This window comes from Rhinopithecus bieti, unplaced genomic scaffold (genome assembly GCF_001698545.2).
Source record: "Rhinopithecus bieti isolate Rb0 unplaced genomic scaffold, ASM169854v2 scaffold_19722, whole genome shotgun sequence".
Classification (NCBI taxonomy): domain Eukaryota; kingdom Metazoa; phylum Chordata; class Mammalia; order Primates; family Cercopithecidae; genus Rhinopithecus; species Rhinopithecus bieti.
Window position 1 is genome coordinate 202,649 of NW_016809905.1, and position 14,131 is coordinate 216,779.

Genomic DNA, 14,131 nt, shown 5'->3' on the forward strand with positions numbered 1-14,131 from the left:
TCTGGGTCAGGAAGTTTTTCCCAGACAAACTGTGGAAAGGGTTTTTCCGATGTTAATTTTTTTTTTTTTTTTTAGATTTAAGTCCTTGATCCATGTTGAGTTGATTTTTGAATAGGATGAGAGATGAGGGTCCAGTTTCATTCTCCTATATGTGACTTGCCAATTATCCGAGCACCATTAATTAAATAGGGTGTCCTTTCCCCACTTTATGTTTTTGTTTGCTTTGTCAAAGATATGCCAACTGTAAGTATTTGGCTTTATTTCTGGGTTCTCGATTCTGTTCCATTGGTCTATGTGCCTATTTTTATACCAGTGCCATGCTGTTTGGGTGACTATGGCTTTATAGTATAGTTTGAAGTTGGGTAATATCATGCCTCCAGATTTGTTGTTTTTGCTTAATATTGCTTTAGCTATGTGGGTTTTTTTTTTTTTTTTTGGTCCCATATGAACTGTAGGATTGGCTTTTTCCAGTTCTGTGAGGAATGATGGTAGTATTTTGATGGGAATTGTGCTGAATTTGTAGATTGCTTTGGCAGTATGGTCATTTTCACAATACTGATTCTACCCATCCATTAGCATGGGATGTATTTCTATTTGTTTCTGTCATCTATAATTTCTTTCAGCAGTGTTTTGTAGTTTTCCTTGCAGAAGTCTTTCAACTCCTTGGTTAGGTATACTCCTAAATATTTTATTTGTTTATTTTTTTTTTTGCAGCTATTGTAAAAGGGGTTGAGTTCTTGATTTGTTTCTCAGCTTGGTCGCTGTTGGTGTATAGCAGAGCTACTGATTTGTGTATATTAATTTTATATCCTGAAACTTTGCTGAATTCATTTACCAGTTCTAAGAGTTTTTTGGATGAGTCATTAGGAGTTTCTAGATATACAACTGTATCATTAGGAAAAATCAAGAGTTTGACTTCCTCTTTATTGATATGGATGTCTTTTATTTCTTTCTCTTGTCTGATTGCTCTGGCTAGAACTTCCAGCACTATGTTGAATAAAAGTGGTGACAGTGAGCATCCTTGCCTTGTTCCAGTTCTCGGAGGGAATGCTTTCAACTTTTCCCCATTCAGTATTATGTTGGCTGTAGATTTGTTATAGATGACTTTTATTACATTGAGGTATGACCTTTGTATGCTGATTTTGCTGAGGGTTTTAATCATAAAACGATGCTGGATTTTGTCAAATGCTTTTTCTGCATCTATTGAGATGATCATGTGATTTTTGTTTTTAATTCTGTTTATGTGGTGTATCACATTTATTGACTTGAGTATGTTAAAACACCCCTGCATCCCTGGTGTGAAACCCACTCAATCATGGTGGATTATTTTTTTGAAGTGCTGTGGGATGCAGTTAGCTAGTATTTTGTTAAGGATTTTTGCATTTATGTTCATCAGGGATATTGGTGTATAGTTTTCTTTTTTTGTTATGTCCTTTTCCTGGTTTTGGTATTGAGGTGATACTGGTCTCATAGAATGATTTAGGGAGGATTCCCTCTTTATTTTCTGGAGTTGTGTCAGTGGGATTGGTACCAATTCTTCTTTGAAGGTCTGATAGAATTCTGCTGTGAATCCATCTGGTCCTGGGCTTTTTTTTTTGTTAGCAATTTTTTATTACCATTTTAAACTCACTGCTTTTTTTTTTTTTTTTTTTTTTTTTTTTTTTTTTTTTTTTTTTTTTTTTTTTTTTTTTTTTTGGTATGTTCAGAGCTTCTATATCTTCCTGGTTTAATCTAGGAGGGTAGTAAATTTCCAGAAATTTTTCCATCTCCTCTAGGTTTTCTAATTTATGTGCACAAGGTGTTCATCGTAGCCTTGAGTTATCTTCTGTATTTCTGCGGTTTCAGTTGTAATATCTCCCATTTCATTTCTAATTGAGCTTATTTGGATTGTCTCTCTTTTCTTGGTTACTCTTGCTAATGTTCTATCAATTTTATTTACTTATTCAAAGAGCCAGCTTTTTGTTTCATTTATCTTATGTATTGCCTTTCCCCCCCAATTTCATTTAGTTCTGCTTTAATCTTTGTTATTTCTTTTCTTCTGTTGGGTTTGTGTTTGGTTTGTTCTTGTTTCTCTAGTTCCTTGAGGTGTGACCTTAGATTGTCTATTTGTGCTCTTTCAGACTTTTTGATGTAGGCATGTAAACTTTTTCTTAGTACTGCCTTTGCTGTATCCCAGAGGTTTTGATAGGTTGTGTTACTATTATTCAGTTCAAAGAATTTTGTAATTTCCATTGTGATTTCATTGTTGACCCAATGATCATTCAGGAGCAGGTTATTTAATTTCCATGTATTTGCTTGGTTTTAAAGGTCCCTTTTGGAGTTGATTTCCAATTTTATTCTACTGTGGTCTGAGAGAGTACTTGACATTATTTCAATTTTCCTAAATTTATTGAGACTTGTTTTGTGGCCTATCATTTGTTCTGTCTTGGAGAAAGTTCCATGTGCTGATGAAAAGAATGTATATTCTGCAGTTTTCAGGTAGAATTGTTTTGTAAATATCTGTTAAGTTAATTAGTTCCAGGGTATAGTTTAAATCTGTATTTCTTTGTCGATTTTCTGTCTTGATGACCTGTCTAGTGCTGCCAGTGGAGTACTGAAGTCCCCCCTATTATTGTGTTGCGATCTCATTTCTTAGGTCTAGTAGTAATTGTTTTATAAATTTGGGAGCTCCAGTGTTAGGTGCATATATATTTAGGACTGTGATATTTTCTTGTTGGACAAGGCCTTTTATTATTATATAAGGTCTCTCTTTGTCTTTTTAACTGCTGTTCCTTTAAAGTTTGTTTTGTCTCATACAGGGATAGTTACTCCTGCTAGCTTTTGGTGTCCATTTGCATGGAATATCTTTTTCTACCCCTTTCCCTTAAGTTTATGTGATTCCTTTTGTGTTAGGTGAGTGTCTTGAAGGCAGCAGATACTTGGTTGGTGAATTCTTGTCCTTTCTGCAATTCTGTATCTTTTATTCTAATTCTGTCTTCTGAACTCTACATTCCATATCCAACAGGCTACTTGACATCTCCAGTTGAATATTAAATAAATATTTCAAACTCAATATTGTCAAAGCAAACTCATCATCTTCCTCTGAAAACCAGTTCTGTACAGTCTCTCCTGTATCACTTGATGTCAAGTCATTCCTTCTATTAGCTTGAACAAAAACCCTGGCATTATCTTTAACTTCTTTCACACTCCATACCCAATCCATCAAGATATCAAGTTGGCTCTACCTCAACATATGTCTATATTACTTTCACCACCTTCACTTCTAACAACTTTGTTTGAGCCTCACCTGGACTTTTGAAGTAGCTTTCTAAAAAGTCTATGTGGACCCCTTCATTCTCTTTTCAACACAGAAACCAAAGTGATTCTTTTAAAACCTAAACCAGATTATTTAACTTCTGTTTATGAAACACTATAATAACTCCAATTCACTTACAGTAAAAGCTAAAATTTTTACAATGGCTTACATAGCCCTATATTGTCATGCACCTCATTATTTTTTCTAACTTGTTTTCTACTATTATTGTGGTTGCTCACTCTGTTCCAGAAATGTTCCAGAAATACTGACTACATTTTTCTAGGAACTCTTCATTGAAGACTTCATTCTGACTGTTTTCTCTCCAAAATGTTCTTTCCCAACATATCTTTGTGGTCAAAACCATCATTTTTTCAAGTCCTTGCTCAAATGTCACTATGGTAGTTTGAACTGTTGGTCACAATTTTTTACTTTTAGGTAATAATAATATATTTTCATACTCTTGCCATGATCTCATGGTGCTTGGATTATGCTTCCCTGCTCTTTAATTTAGGACTTGATCATTTTATTTGTTTTAGCTGGGATTTTAACAAACATGACCCAAGCCAAAGCTTGAAATGGTCTTGTGTGATTACGATTGTCCTCTTGTGTTCTCACTTTTCATTGTGAGAAGAATATGCCTCTAGTAGCCACTAGTCTAAAAGCAATAAGATACATATGGAGTGGATCTGGACCTGTCCTGTAGCTTGAAACCAGGCCAAGGGCAGCTGAATCTCTGCCAAGTCTGCATGAGTAAAAAATAAATGCTTGTAATTGTATGCCACTGGGTGTTTGGTGGTTTATTACATAACAATAGATCAGTAATAGAGTCACTTTTTCAATGAGCCCTACCTCAACCATCCAATTTTAGATGATAACTTATATCCCTTTGCCAGTTTCCCAAAAATTCCAGTCCCCTTAGCCTACTCTCTTTTTGCTTCTATAGCCTTATCATCTTCTAATACACTACGCCATGCTAAAATAAAAGCTCCATAAGAACTTGGATCTTTGTTTTGTTTGCTAATGTATCTCAGGCACCTAAAACAGTGCCTGACACATCATGGTACTCAATAAGTACCAGTTGAGTGATCAAACTCCAAATGTGATATTATAATAAGCCTCACTCAGGATTTTGTGGGAAACATGGCACATCAACCACCATAATAGCCTTCTTCATGATATCCCCTTTAAAGACAATGGCACATCACTCATCATACTATCAGACACAATAAAATTCAATTTTAAAATCTCTGTTCAATTTTACCAAATACTTCTGGAATACAACACAAAGATTTTATGTTTCTTTCCCTACACAAATGGTATATATCCCACTATTTCCTCAGCAGTTATGCTCTCTCATGTTTTATTTGCCCCACTGGCAAAATAAATACCATATGGGCAGTTGAATAGTCACCAACAATTTTCTGTTTTCCCAAAATGCCCCTTGTGCATCTTATCATTTTTCTTCATATCCTAGAAGAATGTAAAAGGTAGCCTTTTAACAAAAGACTCTTATTATTAAAGAATATCACTGATAAGAATCTAAGTTTTTTCGTATTGGTATATTATTTTCAACTAGATAAAATGAGTTCCTTGAGAATAAAATTGTGCATTTTAGTTTCAGTCTCTGGCGCACTGCTTGACTGATACACAGTCATTAAATGTAATGAATAACAATCAGAAATTTGATTATTTACTCACAAGCCAGGATGACCAAAATGGGTATGCTGTTAGTAATGCAATAGGAGTATATGTGGCTCCAAATGCAACAATTTGTGTGAATAACAAATACATCCAGAGCAGTCCCAGGCAATCAAGAAGTATGCCAGTCATTATTTGTATGGCCTGGAAGAAAATAACACTACCATTAATTATTATTTTAGTTCAACCTTTGAAAGGAATAGACATCAAGAAAAAGCCAAGGTGAAGATGGAAGGTGATGACCTAACAGAATTTTAAATTTCTCAACATTCAAATCAGATAAGGAGACTTTATTATTTCAGAGCAGTTTGTAGATATAATGACTATGTACATATCCAATAAAATTATACTAGGAGTCTTTATCTGATTGGTTCAGGAGACTACATAGCAGCATTAGTCCTGGAGTCCAGAAGAACTGATCTCTTTTGAGAGTCATCAGCCCCTGTGTGGTCAACAATCCTTGACCTGTATGGTCAAGAATTCTTGACCTAGGTCAACAATATTATCCGGCATATACAACTCTTATGTTCTACAGGCAACTAGACTTGGTATTTCTGACCTTCCCTAGATTCCTCTTATCTTACCAAAGCTGGGTTTTGGACTTTGGTTCCTTTTGTTCTTCCCACCTCCAAAACATCTATAACTGATAGTTTTGAGTCCTTCACGAGAGGGTCCTTTTGAAAGGGTAGTGAGCCTTTGGGATCCTTGGTTTTCTGTCACTCTTCCAAGGGGCTATTTCCTGATGTGGAGGTCTCAGATAATTCGTACCCACTTAAGTTATAGGTCAGCTACGACAGTTTCTCAGCCATAGGAGGACAAATCTAAGTTGTATGAAGAGCCCTCTAACGTATCACTGTAGGGCCTTTCAGTTGGTTTTCAGGTAGATATTTCTCAGGGGTGCTTTTTTCTGCCACAGCTGAATGAACCAACATTCTGACTCTCCCTACCTACACCCCCAGGTAAGCACAGGGGTTAAGTTTGAACAAGCTGAAGGAGCAGGATTGGAGTTCATAACTTAGCATCTTTTGCCATACTGCCACCATAGTTTCACAATGTCTCGGGATTCCTGACATATTTTTCTCACAGATTTTGTTAAAAGATGGACACCTCTACTTGAAGTTTGCAATGAGCTTCTGTTCTGGTGTGTGATTCTGGGGAGAGCCAAGAAGTGGCTAATTAATGAAAATACTATTTTCACTTACAGATTAACCCCTAGACAACACAAAACTATGCATTTAGAGGTACTTCCGGCAGGCTGTGGCAGGAAGCAAGGGGAAATTGGAATGGATAGGATTTTTCCCACTGACTGACATGCTGTGCACATTTCATCTCCTTGCTTGGCATGGAACACAATGACTTTCTCTGAAGTCTGAGTTTAGTGAAGGATGTGGAATTCAAAAAAAAAACCCTTTATTTTTAAGTAATTATAAATTCATAGGAATTTTCAAAACTATGGACAGGTCCTTGTGTCCTGAGTCCAGATTCTCAGAATGGTTACATCTTACGTAACTATATGACAATATCAAAATTAGGAAATTAACCGCGATACAGTGTGTGTGTATGATTATGTGTCATTTTAGCACATAAGCATATTTGCATAATTACAACCATAATCAGGATACAGAACTATTCTATCACCATGAAGATATCCCTCGTGCTATATCTTTATTGTCCCAACAATGCTAAACTTCTGGTAGTCACTAATTTGTTTTTCATATCCTCACTATTATCATTTTGATAGTGTCAAATAAATGGAATAATTCAGTATGTTCCTTTTGTGATTGGCTTTTTTGTTGTTGTCCAGCAAAATACCTTTGAAATTCATCAAGTTGTTATGTGTAACAATGTAGTTCACTCCTTTTTAATTTCTGAGTAGTAGTCTATGGTATGAACAACTAGAGTTTATTCACCTCTTGAGGGGGTATTTTTATAGTTTCCAGTTTGGGAGCTATTACAAATAAAGATGTTATGAATAGTCATATGTAAATTCTGCAGACATCAGTTTTCAGTTGTCCAAGATAAATACCCTGGAGCTCACTTGCTAAATTTAATGGTAAGTGTATGTTTAGTACTTAAATAAGATGTCAAACTATTTTCGAGAGTGATTATATCATTTTTATATTCTCACTGGCAATGTAAGAGAGATCCAGTTTCCCTGCATCATCTCCAGCATTTGGTATTATCACAATTTCTTATTTTAGTTGTTCTAATAGGTTTGTAGTGATATCTCATTATGGTCTTAATTTGTGTTTCTCTTGTGGCTAATGCTGTTGAGCATCTTTCTATATGCTTATGCCATCTGTATATCTTCTTCAGTGAAATGTCTTTTCATGTCTTTTGCTGGTTTTAAAGTTGAATCATTTGTGTTTTTTCTGCAGTTGAGTCTTAAGGATTTTAAGAAGGATATTCTTAGATATAAATCCGTTGTCAGAGATGTGGTTAGCAAGCATTTTCTCCTACTCTGTAGCTTGTCATTTCATCTTCCTAACAAAGGTATTTCACAAAACAAAACTTAATTTTGGTGAAGTAAAATTTATTGATTTGTGTCTTTTATGGATGGATCATGTTTTTAAGGTCATGTTAAAGAGCTCTAGAGTCCTAGGTACTAAATATTTTCTCCTATGCTTTCTTCTAAAAGTGTTCTAGTTTTATATTTTATATTTAAATATATTATCCATTTTGAGTTAATTTTTGTATAAGGTAAAAGACTTTAGTTTGAGGTTCTTTTCTTTTATTTTTTGCCGGTGGTTATCCTGTTAGTCCAACACAATTTTTAGAGATGACTATACTTCCTCCATTGAATTACTTTTATAAAAAGTCAGTCAACCATAACTGTATGAGTCTACTTATGGATAGTGTGTTCTGTTCCATTTATCTGTGTATCTGTTACTACACCAATACCACACAGTCTTAATATCTGTAGTTACATTTCTTAAAATCAGGTAGTATGATTCCTTTCACTTTATTCTTCTTTAAAAAGTTTTAGCTATTCTAGCTTCTCAACCTTTCCATAAAAATTTTTGATAATCTTATTTAAATCTACAAAAAATGTTTCCAGGATTTTGATAGGAATTGTGCTAAATCTATATGTCAATTTTGGGACAATTAATATTTTTACTATGTTGAGATTTTCAGTCACAACAATAAATGTCTTTTCATTTACGTAACCTACTTGGAATTCTTTTCTTTCTTTCTTTTTTTTTTTTTCTGGAGATGAAGTTTTGCTCTTGTCAACCAGGTTGGAATTCAGTGGCATGATCTTGGCTCACTGCAACCTTTGCCTCCCAGGTTCAAGCAATTCTCCTGCCTCAGCCTCCTGAGTAGCTGGGATTACAGGCATGTGCCACGGCACCCGGCTAATTTTTGTATTTTTAGTAGAGATGGGGTTTTACCATGTTGGTCAGGTTTGTCTTGAACTCCTGACCTCAGGTGATCCACCTGCTTGAGTCTCTATTAGTATAATTTTCAAAATATGAGTCCTGTACATATCTTGCTAACTTTATACCTAAGTATTTGTTTGACTGATTTTAAATAGTATTGTGTTTTAAATTTTGTTGTCCATATGTTCATTGCTATTATATAAAAATATAATCAATTTTGTATGTTGATCATTAATCTTGTATCCTGTGACCTTACTGAACTCACTGATTAGTTCCAGGAGTCCTTTTTTTTTTTTTCAAATTGCGGGGATTTTCTACATAGATCATCATGTCATCTGCAAACAGGGATATTTTCATTTTTTTCCTTTACAATCTGTATGCTTTTTATTTTTCTTTATTATCTTATTGATCTGTGCTAAGACTTCTAGTACTGTGCTAGTAAGCATGGTGAGACATGATATCTTTGCACTGTTACCAATCTTAGGTGAAAATAATTCAATTTTTAAACATGAAATATAATGTTAGCTGTAAGTTTTTTTGTGGGTGTTCTTTATCAGGTTGTGGAAGTTCTCTTACATTTCTATTATTCTAAGAGCTTTCTAAAATATCATGAATAGGTGTTAAATTTTGTCAAATGTGGTTTATTTTGCATCAACTGACATGATCATGTGATTTTTCTTCTTTAGCCTATTAATATGATGGGTTACATCGATTGCTTTTTGAGTACTAAACCAGCTTTGTGTATCTGGAGTAAGTCTCACTTAGTCATGGTGGAAAAGTATTTTTAAATTTTGTTGAATTATATTTGCTAATACTTCATAAATGATTTTTGGGTGTATATTCTGAAGGATATGGATCTATAGTTTTCTTCTTTTGTACTATCTTTGTCTTATTTGTTTTTGGTATCAGAATAATATTGGCCTCTTCAAATAAGTTGAGAAATGTTTCATTGTCTTCTGTTTCTTTGAAAAATATTGAAAATAACTGGTGTTGAATATTCTAAGAACATCTGGTAGAATTCTTCAGTGAAATCAGGCCTGGCCTGGCGATTTCTTTTTCAGGAGTTTTAAAATTACAAATTTAATTTTTCTAACAATTATAGGGCCATTAAAATGATCTATTTCATATTGAGCTGTAGTTTGTGCTTTTTGGGAAAATTTGTTCATTTTATCAAAGTTGTCAAATTTGTGTCTATAGTTACTGATAGCAGTCTCTTAATATCATTTTGAGATATAAATTATCTGTAGTAATATACTTTATTTCTGAGTTTGATAATTTTTGTCTTCTTTTCTTGGTCAGTCTTGCTAGATGTTTGTTGATTTTGATGATCTTTTATGAGAATTAACTATTTGTTGTACTGATTTTCTCTACTTTTAAATTTTAATTTTATTGATTTATTTTCTTATCTTTATTATTTTCTCCTGATTTCTTTGGGTTTATTTTGCTCTTCTTTTTTCTAGTTTATTTTTAGGTGAGAGTTTAGAGTATTTATTTGACAATTTTCTTGTTTTCTGTAAGCATTTAGTGTTATACATTTTGATATCATGTATTTTCATTATAATTTAATTGAATTTTATAAATTTTCCATTGAAATGTCCTCTTTAAAGCATTAATTATTTAGCAGTGTCTTAATTTTCAAGTTTGGAGCTTTTTTGTTATCTTTCTCTTAATTGGTTTCTAGTATGATTCTATTTTGGTGAAAGAACACATTCCATATGATTTCAATTCTTTTAAATATTTCAAAGTTTGTTTTATGGCCCAAAATATAGTTAATTGGTTAATGGTCCATGGACACTTAAAAAGAATGTGTATTCTTAAGAGCAAAGACATGGAATCAACCTAAATGCTCATCAATGGTAGACTAGATAAAGAAAATGTGGTACATATACACTAAGCCATAAAAAAGAATGAAATCATGTCCTTTGCTGCAACATGAATAGAGCTGGAGGCCATTATCCTAAGCAAACTAACACATGAACAGAAAACTAAATACTGCATGTTCTGACTTATAAGTGGGAGCTCAATGTCCAGCACACATGAACACAAAGAAGGTAACAACAGACATCAGGACCTGCTTGAGGGTAGAAGTTTGGAACAGGGTGAGGACTGAAAAACTACCCATGAGGTACTATGCTTATGACTTGGGTGATTAAATAATCTGTACAATAAACCCCATAATAACCATTTACTATATAACAAACCCACACATACACCCCTGAATCTAAAAGTAAAAGAAAAAAAGAAAAAAAAGAAAAAGAGTATATGTTCTGATGTTAGATATTCTATAAATATTAATTACATTTTACTGGTTGATGGTGGTGTTGAGTTCTTTAATATATTTGTTTTTCTTGCTTAGTTATATCAATCAAATTTTTATTTTAAAATTTTATTTTATTTTTTAGTTATATAATATTTGTACAGATTTGTGGGGTACATGTAATATTTTGCTCCATTTATTGAATGTGTAATGATCAAGCCAGGGTATTTAGGATATTTCTATGTGTTGCAAATGTCTCAAGTTCCTCTCTTCTAGGTATTTTGAATTGCTTTGGCTATTTGAAAACTTTTTTGATTCCATACAAATTTTAGGATTCTTTTTTCTATTTCTATAAAAAATTACATTGGTATTTCGATTTGGAATACATTGAAATTGTAGCTTTCTTTGGTTGGTATCGTCATTTTTCCAATCCATGAGCATGGGATGTCTTTCTGTTTGTTTATGCCCTCTTCAATTTCTTTTATCAGTCTTCTGTAGTTTTACTTATAGTTTTCCTTTCACCTTCTTGGTTAAATTTATTCCTAGGTATTTTATGTTTTGAAATTGCAGGCTTCAAAACATTAGTAGGTACATCTCAACTGGGGACCCAGTTTGAGATATATGAAATAAAAAGAAAATCCAGGAAACTCACTAACATATCATTCTCTGGGTTCAAAGCTCCCTAAATCTTATTCTTCCTTATCTGTACTTCTCAGGATCTTCTTGTATTTATCCAAAATTTTAGATATAGTTAGTGGTAAGAATAGGGAGAAATGGTCGTTGGAATGTGTTAAAGCATGAAATAAAACCAATGCTCTGTGTCTTCTTAGATAACAGTAGATCTCATTAGAAAGACAGTAATATAGCAAAGACACATGTACACGTATGTTTATTGCGGCACTATTCACAATAGCAGAGACTTGGAATCAACCCAAATGTCCATCTGTGACAGACTGGATTAAGAAAATGTGGCACATATACACCATGGAATACTATGCAGCCATAAAAAAGGATGAGTTTGCGTCCTTTGTAGGGACATGGATGCAGCTGGAAACCATCATTCTTAGCAAACTATCACAAGAACAGAAAACCAAACACCGCATGTTCTCACTCATAGGTGGGAACTGAACAATGAGATCACTTGGACTCGGGAAGGGAAACATCACGCACGGGGGCATAGCAAGGGGAGGGGGGAGGTGGGGAGGAGGGAGGGCTTGCATTGGGGAGTTATACCAAGATATAAATGATGAATTGAAATGGTGCTGACGAGTTGATGGGTGCAGCACACAACATGGCATAAGTATACATATGTAACAACCTGCACGTTATGCACAGTACCCTAGAACTTAAAGTATAATAAAAAAAAAAAAAAAAGAAAGACAGTAATATAGACAATAACAAATTTATTTATTCTCAAATACATTTCAACTAATTATTTCCCAATATCAAGACCAGATAAATGGATAAGGGGGTTAGGAATCCACATCTTTAATATCATACCTTGAAAATGAGGAGAGAAAATATTGGGTTCATTGCTTGTTTTATGTAAGGCTCTTAGTATAATTCTGGCAAAGGATCAGGCAGATCTTAAATAAGTGGGAGTAATAATATACTTGTGATGTTTGGAATTTTCCTGAACCAAACTTTAATCCTGCTTGTTTAATCCTAATCTGGTTCCATCATCCAACAATGAATGGATAATGCAAAATCATCCAGCAATATGGGTGAATACCTGCCATATTTGATGAAGTTGACTGGGAAAAGAGTCATGTATTTTGGGGGTAATCTTGAAAGCACAGTGCTATTGTGACCACTGTCCATAAAGCTCTATGGTCTGCAGCTTCTCCTGAATGTAGTTTCCACAATTTGATCATCTCATTTAGAACCATGTCATTAGTTAGCTTGAAATAATTTATAGATGCCAAAAGGAGATTTCTTTACCCATTTCCAGAGTCAGGGTTTTCTGAGAGCATGAGTGGGTTTAGACGTTGTTGGGTCATTTACACGTAGCTGATAAATTCATAATTTCTGCTTTATTTAATGTGAGCCTGATAAATAGCTTATGTGTTGAGGCTGAATGTGGAAAAATGCAGATGCTACATAACAATTTCAGGACACTTCTATTAACATTCCTCCATTTGAGGAGTTTATAATAGAGGTGGTTACACTCTCTTCCCTTTTATATTTAGAAATCGCAACACTATAACCATTTATTCACTCAAGTGGCATTTAGTTCTTACCCCCAACATTCTTGTTTCCTCTCTTATCCACAGACGAGTTCGTGGCATTTTTCACTAAGATACAATAGAGAAATGAAAGAATAAATGTATTCCTTTTCTGTAGGAAAATATGAAAACAAATTAATGTTAATTTTTTTGGGGGTAAGAAACTTAAACTTTAGAGGGAAATCCAACCTACAGCTGCCTATTTTCATGATTTGTTGTTCCCTGAGAGCTTTTGCATGAAACCACCAAGATTACCATCTTGAGAAATCCATTAGTTACCTCTCAAATTGTTTGTTCACTTACAAACCTTTAAATTAGGCTTTAGTAAATAGAATATGGTGACTGTCCCAATAACATCAATCCCTCTAGAAATTACCCATATCCCCACATCTTACAGGGTCAGAGAAATTGGGCTTTTGGTTGCCATGGTTTATTCTCTTACTCATTGTTTCTCTCTAAATTAAAGCCTGGTTCAGGGGTACCTGACTGGAAGAACCCATGTCATATACCTCCACCAGATGCAGGGGAGGCTGGAAAATAGAGTGATAAGTTATATTCTGGAAAGGTGGGCTTCATAAGTTAGGAACCAATAAAAATATAGAGAGGGTGTTCAATAGATAAGAAAATTACAACTCACAGATAGCTATCATTAGATTGTATATAACCTGTGTTATTCTCCCTAGCATCCATATTTAGTATCCACAATTATTATTTTATCCTAGCTGATTGGGTCAAAGGTAAACATCTAAAGCAAGGTGAGTTCATGATATTCTCTTTCCAAGATTGTTCAGGCTGGTCTCTTGTTGAGAAGATGTAAAAATTTAGTAGCAGTGGCATTGCCATGCTCTTCTCTAATGGACAAAATTGTAGAGAAAGTAAGTTTTGAGAGTGAGAGGATAGAGAAGACACCCAGAGAAAAGCAGAGATGGAAGAACAGAACTTCCCAAGATTATGATGGCTTTCCATTTTCCAGTTTCAATTTCTTTCAGAAACCTGGCTGATTTCTGGTCCTTACATTATGTAAAATACCAGTTCATATATTATAACAAATATATCTTAATTTTGCTAAAACTAATAAGAGATAGCTTTTGTTTCGTGCAACTTTTTTTAAAATTGCTTTGTCTTGTAAATTTTCTCATGTGGTTTTGACAAGATTCCCCAGTCTCCAAGGGAAGATTGTCAAAGTCTAAGATCTTGTCTTTATATTTTTCATTTATAAACGTTTCCTTTCACTTATAGAAACCATGAACTCTTTTTTTTTTTTTTTTTTTTTTTT

General features: G+C 34.0%; 1 protein-coding gene across 4 annotated transcripts in view; it reads right to left on the bottom strand.

Moving 5' to 3' along the window:
* The window catches only part of LOC108541311 (membrane-spanning 4-domains subfamily A member 8-like), a 40,708-nt gene that overhangs the window by 25,605 nt on the left and 972 nt on the right, over positions 1-14,131 (bottom strand). For 3 of the 4 annotated variants that reach the window (XM_017890789.1, XM_017890791.1, XM_017890790.1), the window contains exons 2-3: positions 12,871-12,924; positions 4,994-5,137 (exon numbers count right to left, since the gene is read on the bottom strand). In XM_017890789.1, coding sequence (XP_017746278.1) covers positions 4,994-5,137; positions 12,871-12,918 — 192 coding nt within the window. In that variant the 5' untranslated portion in view covers positions 12,919-12,924. Of the gene's footprint in view, positions 1-4,993; positions 5,138-12,870; positions 12,968-14,131 lie in introns of all 4 variants that reach the window. The other variant, XM_017890793.1, reaches the window with a different exon arrangement.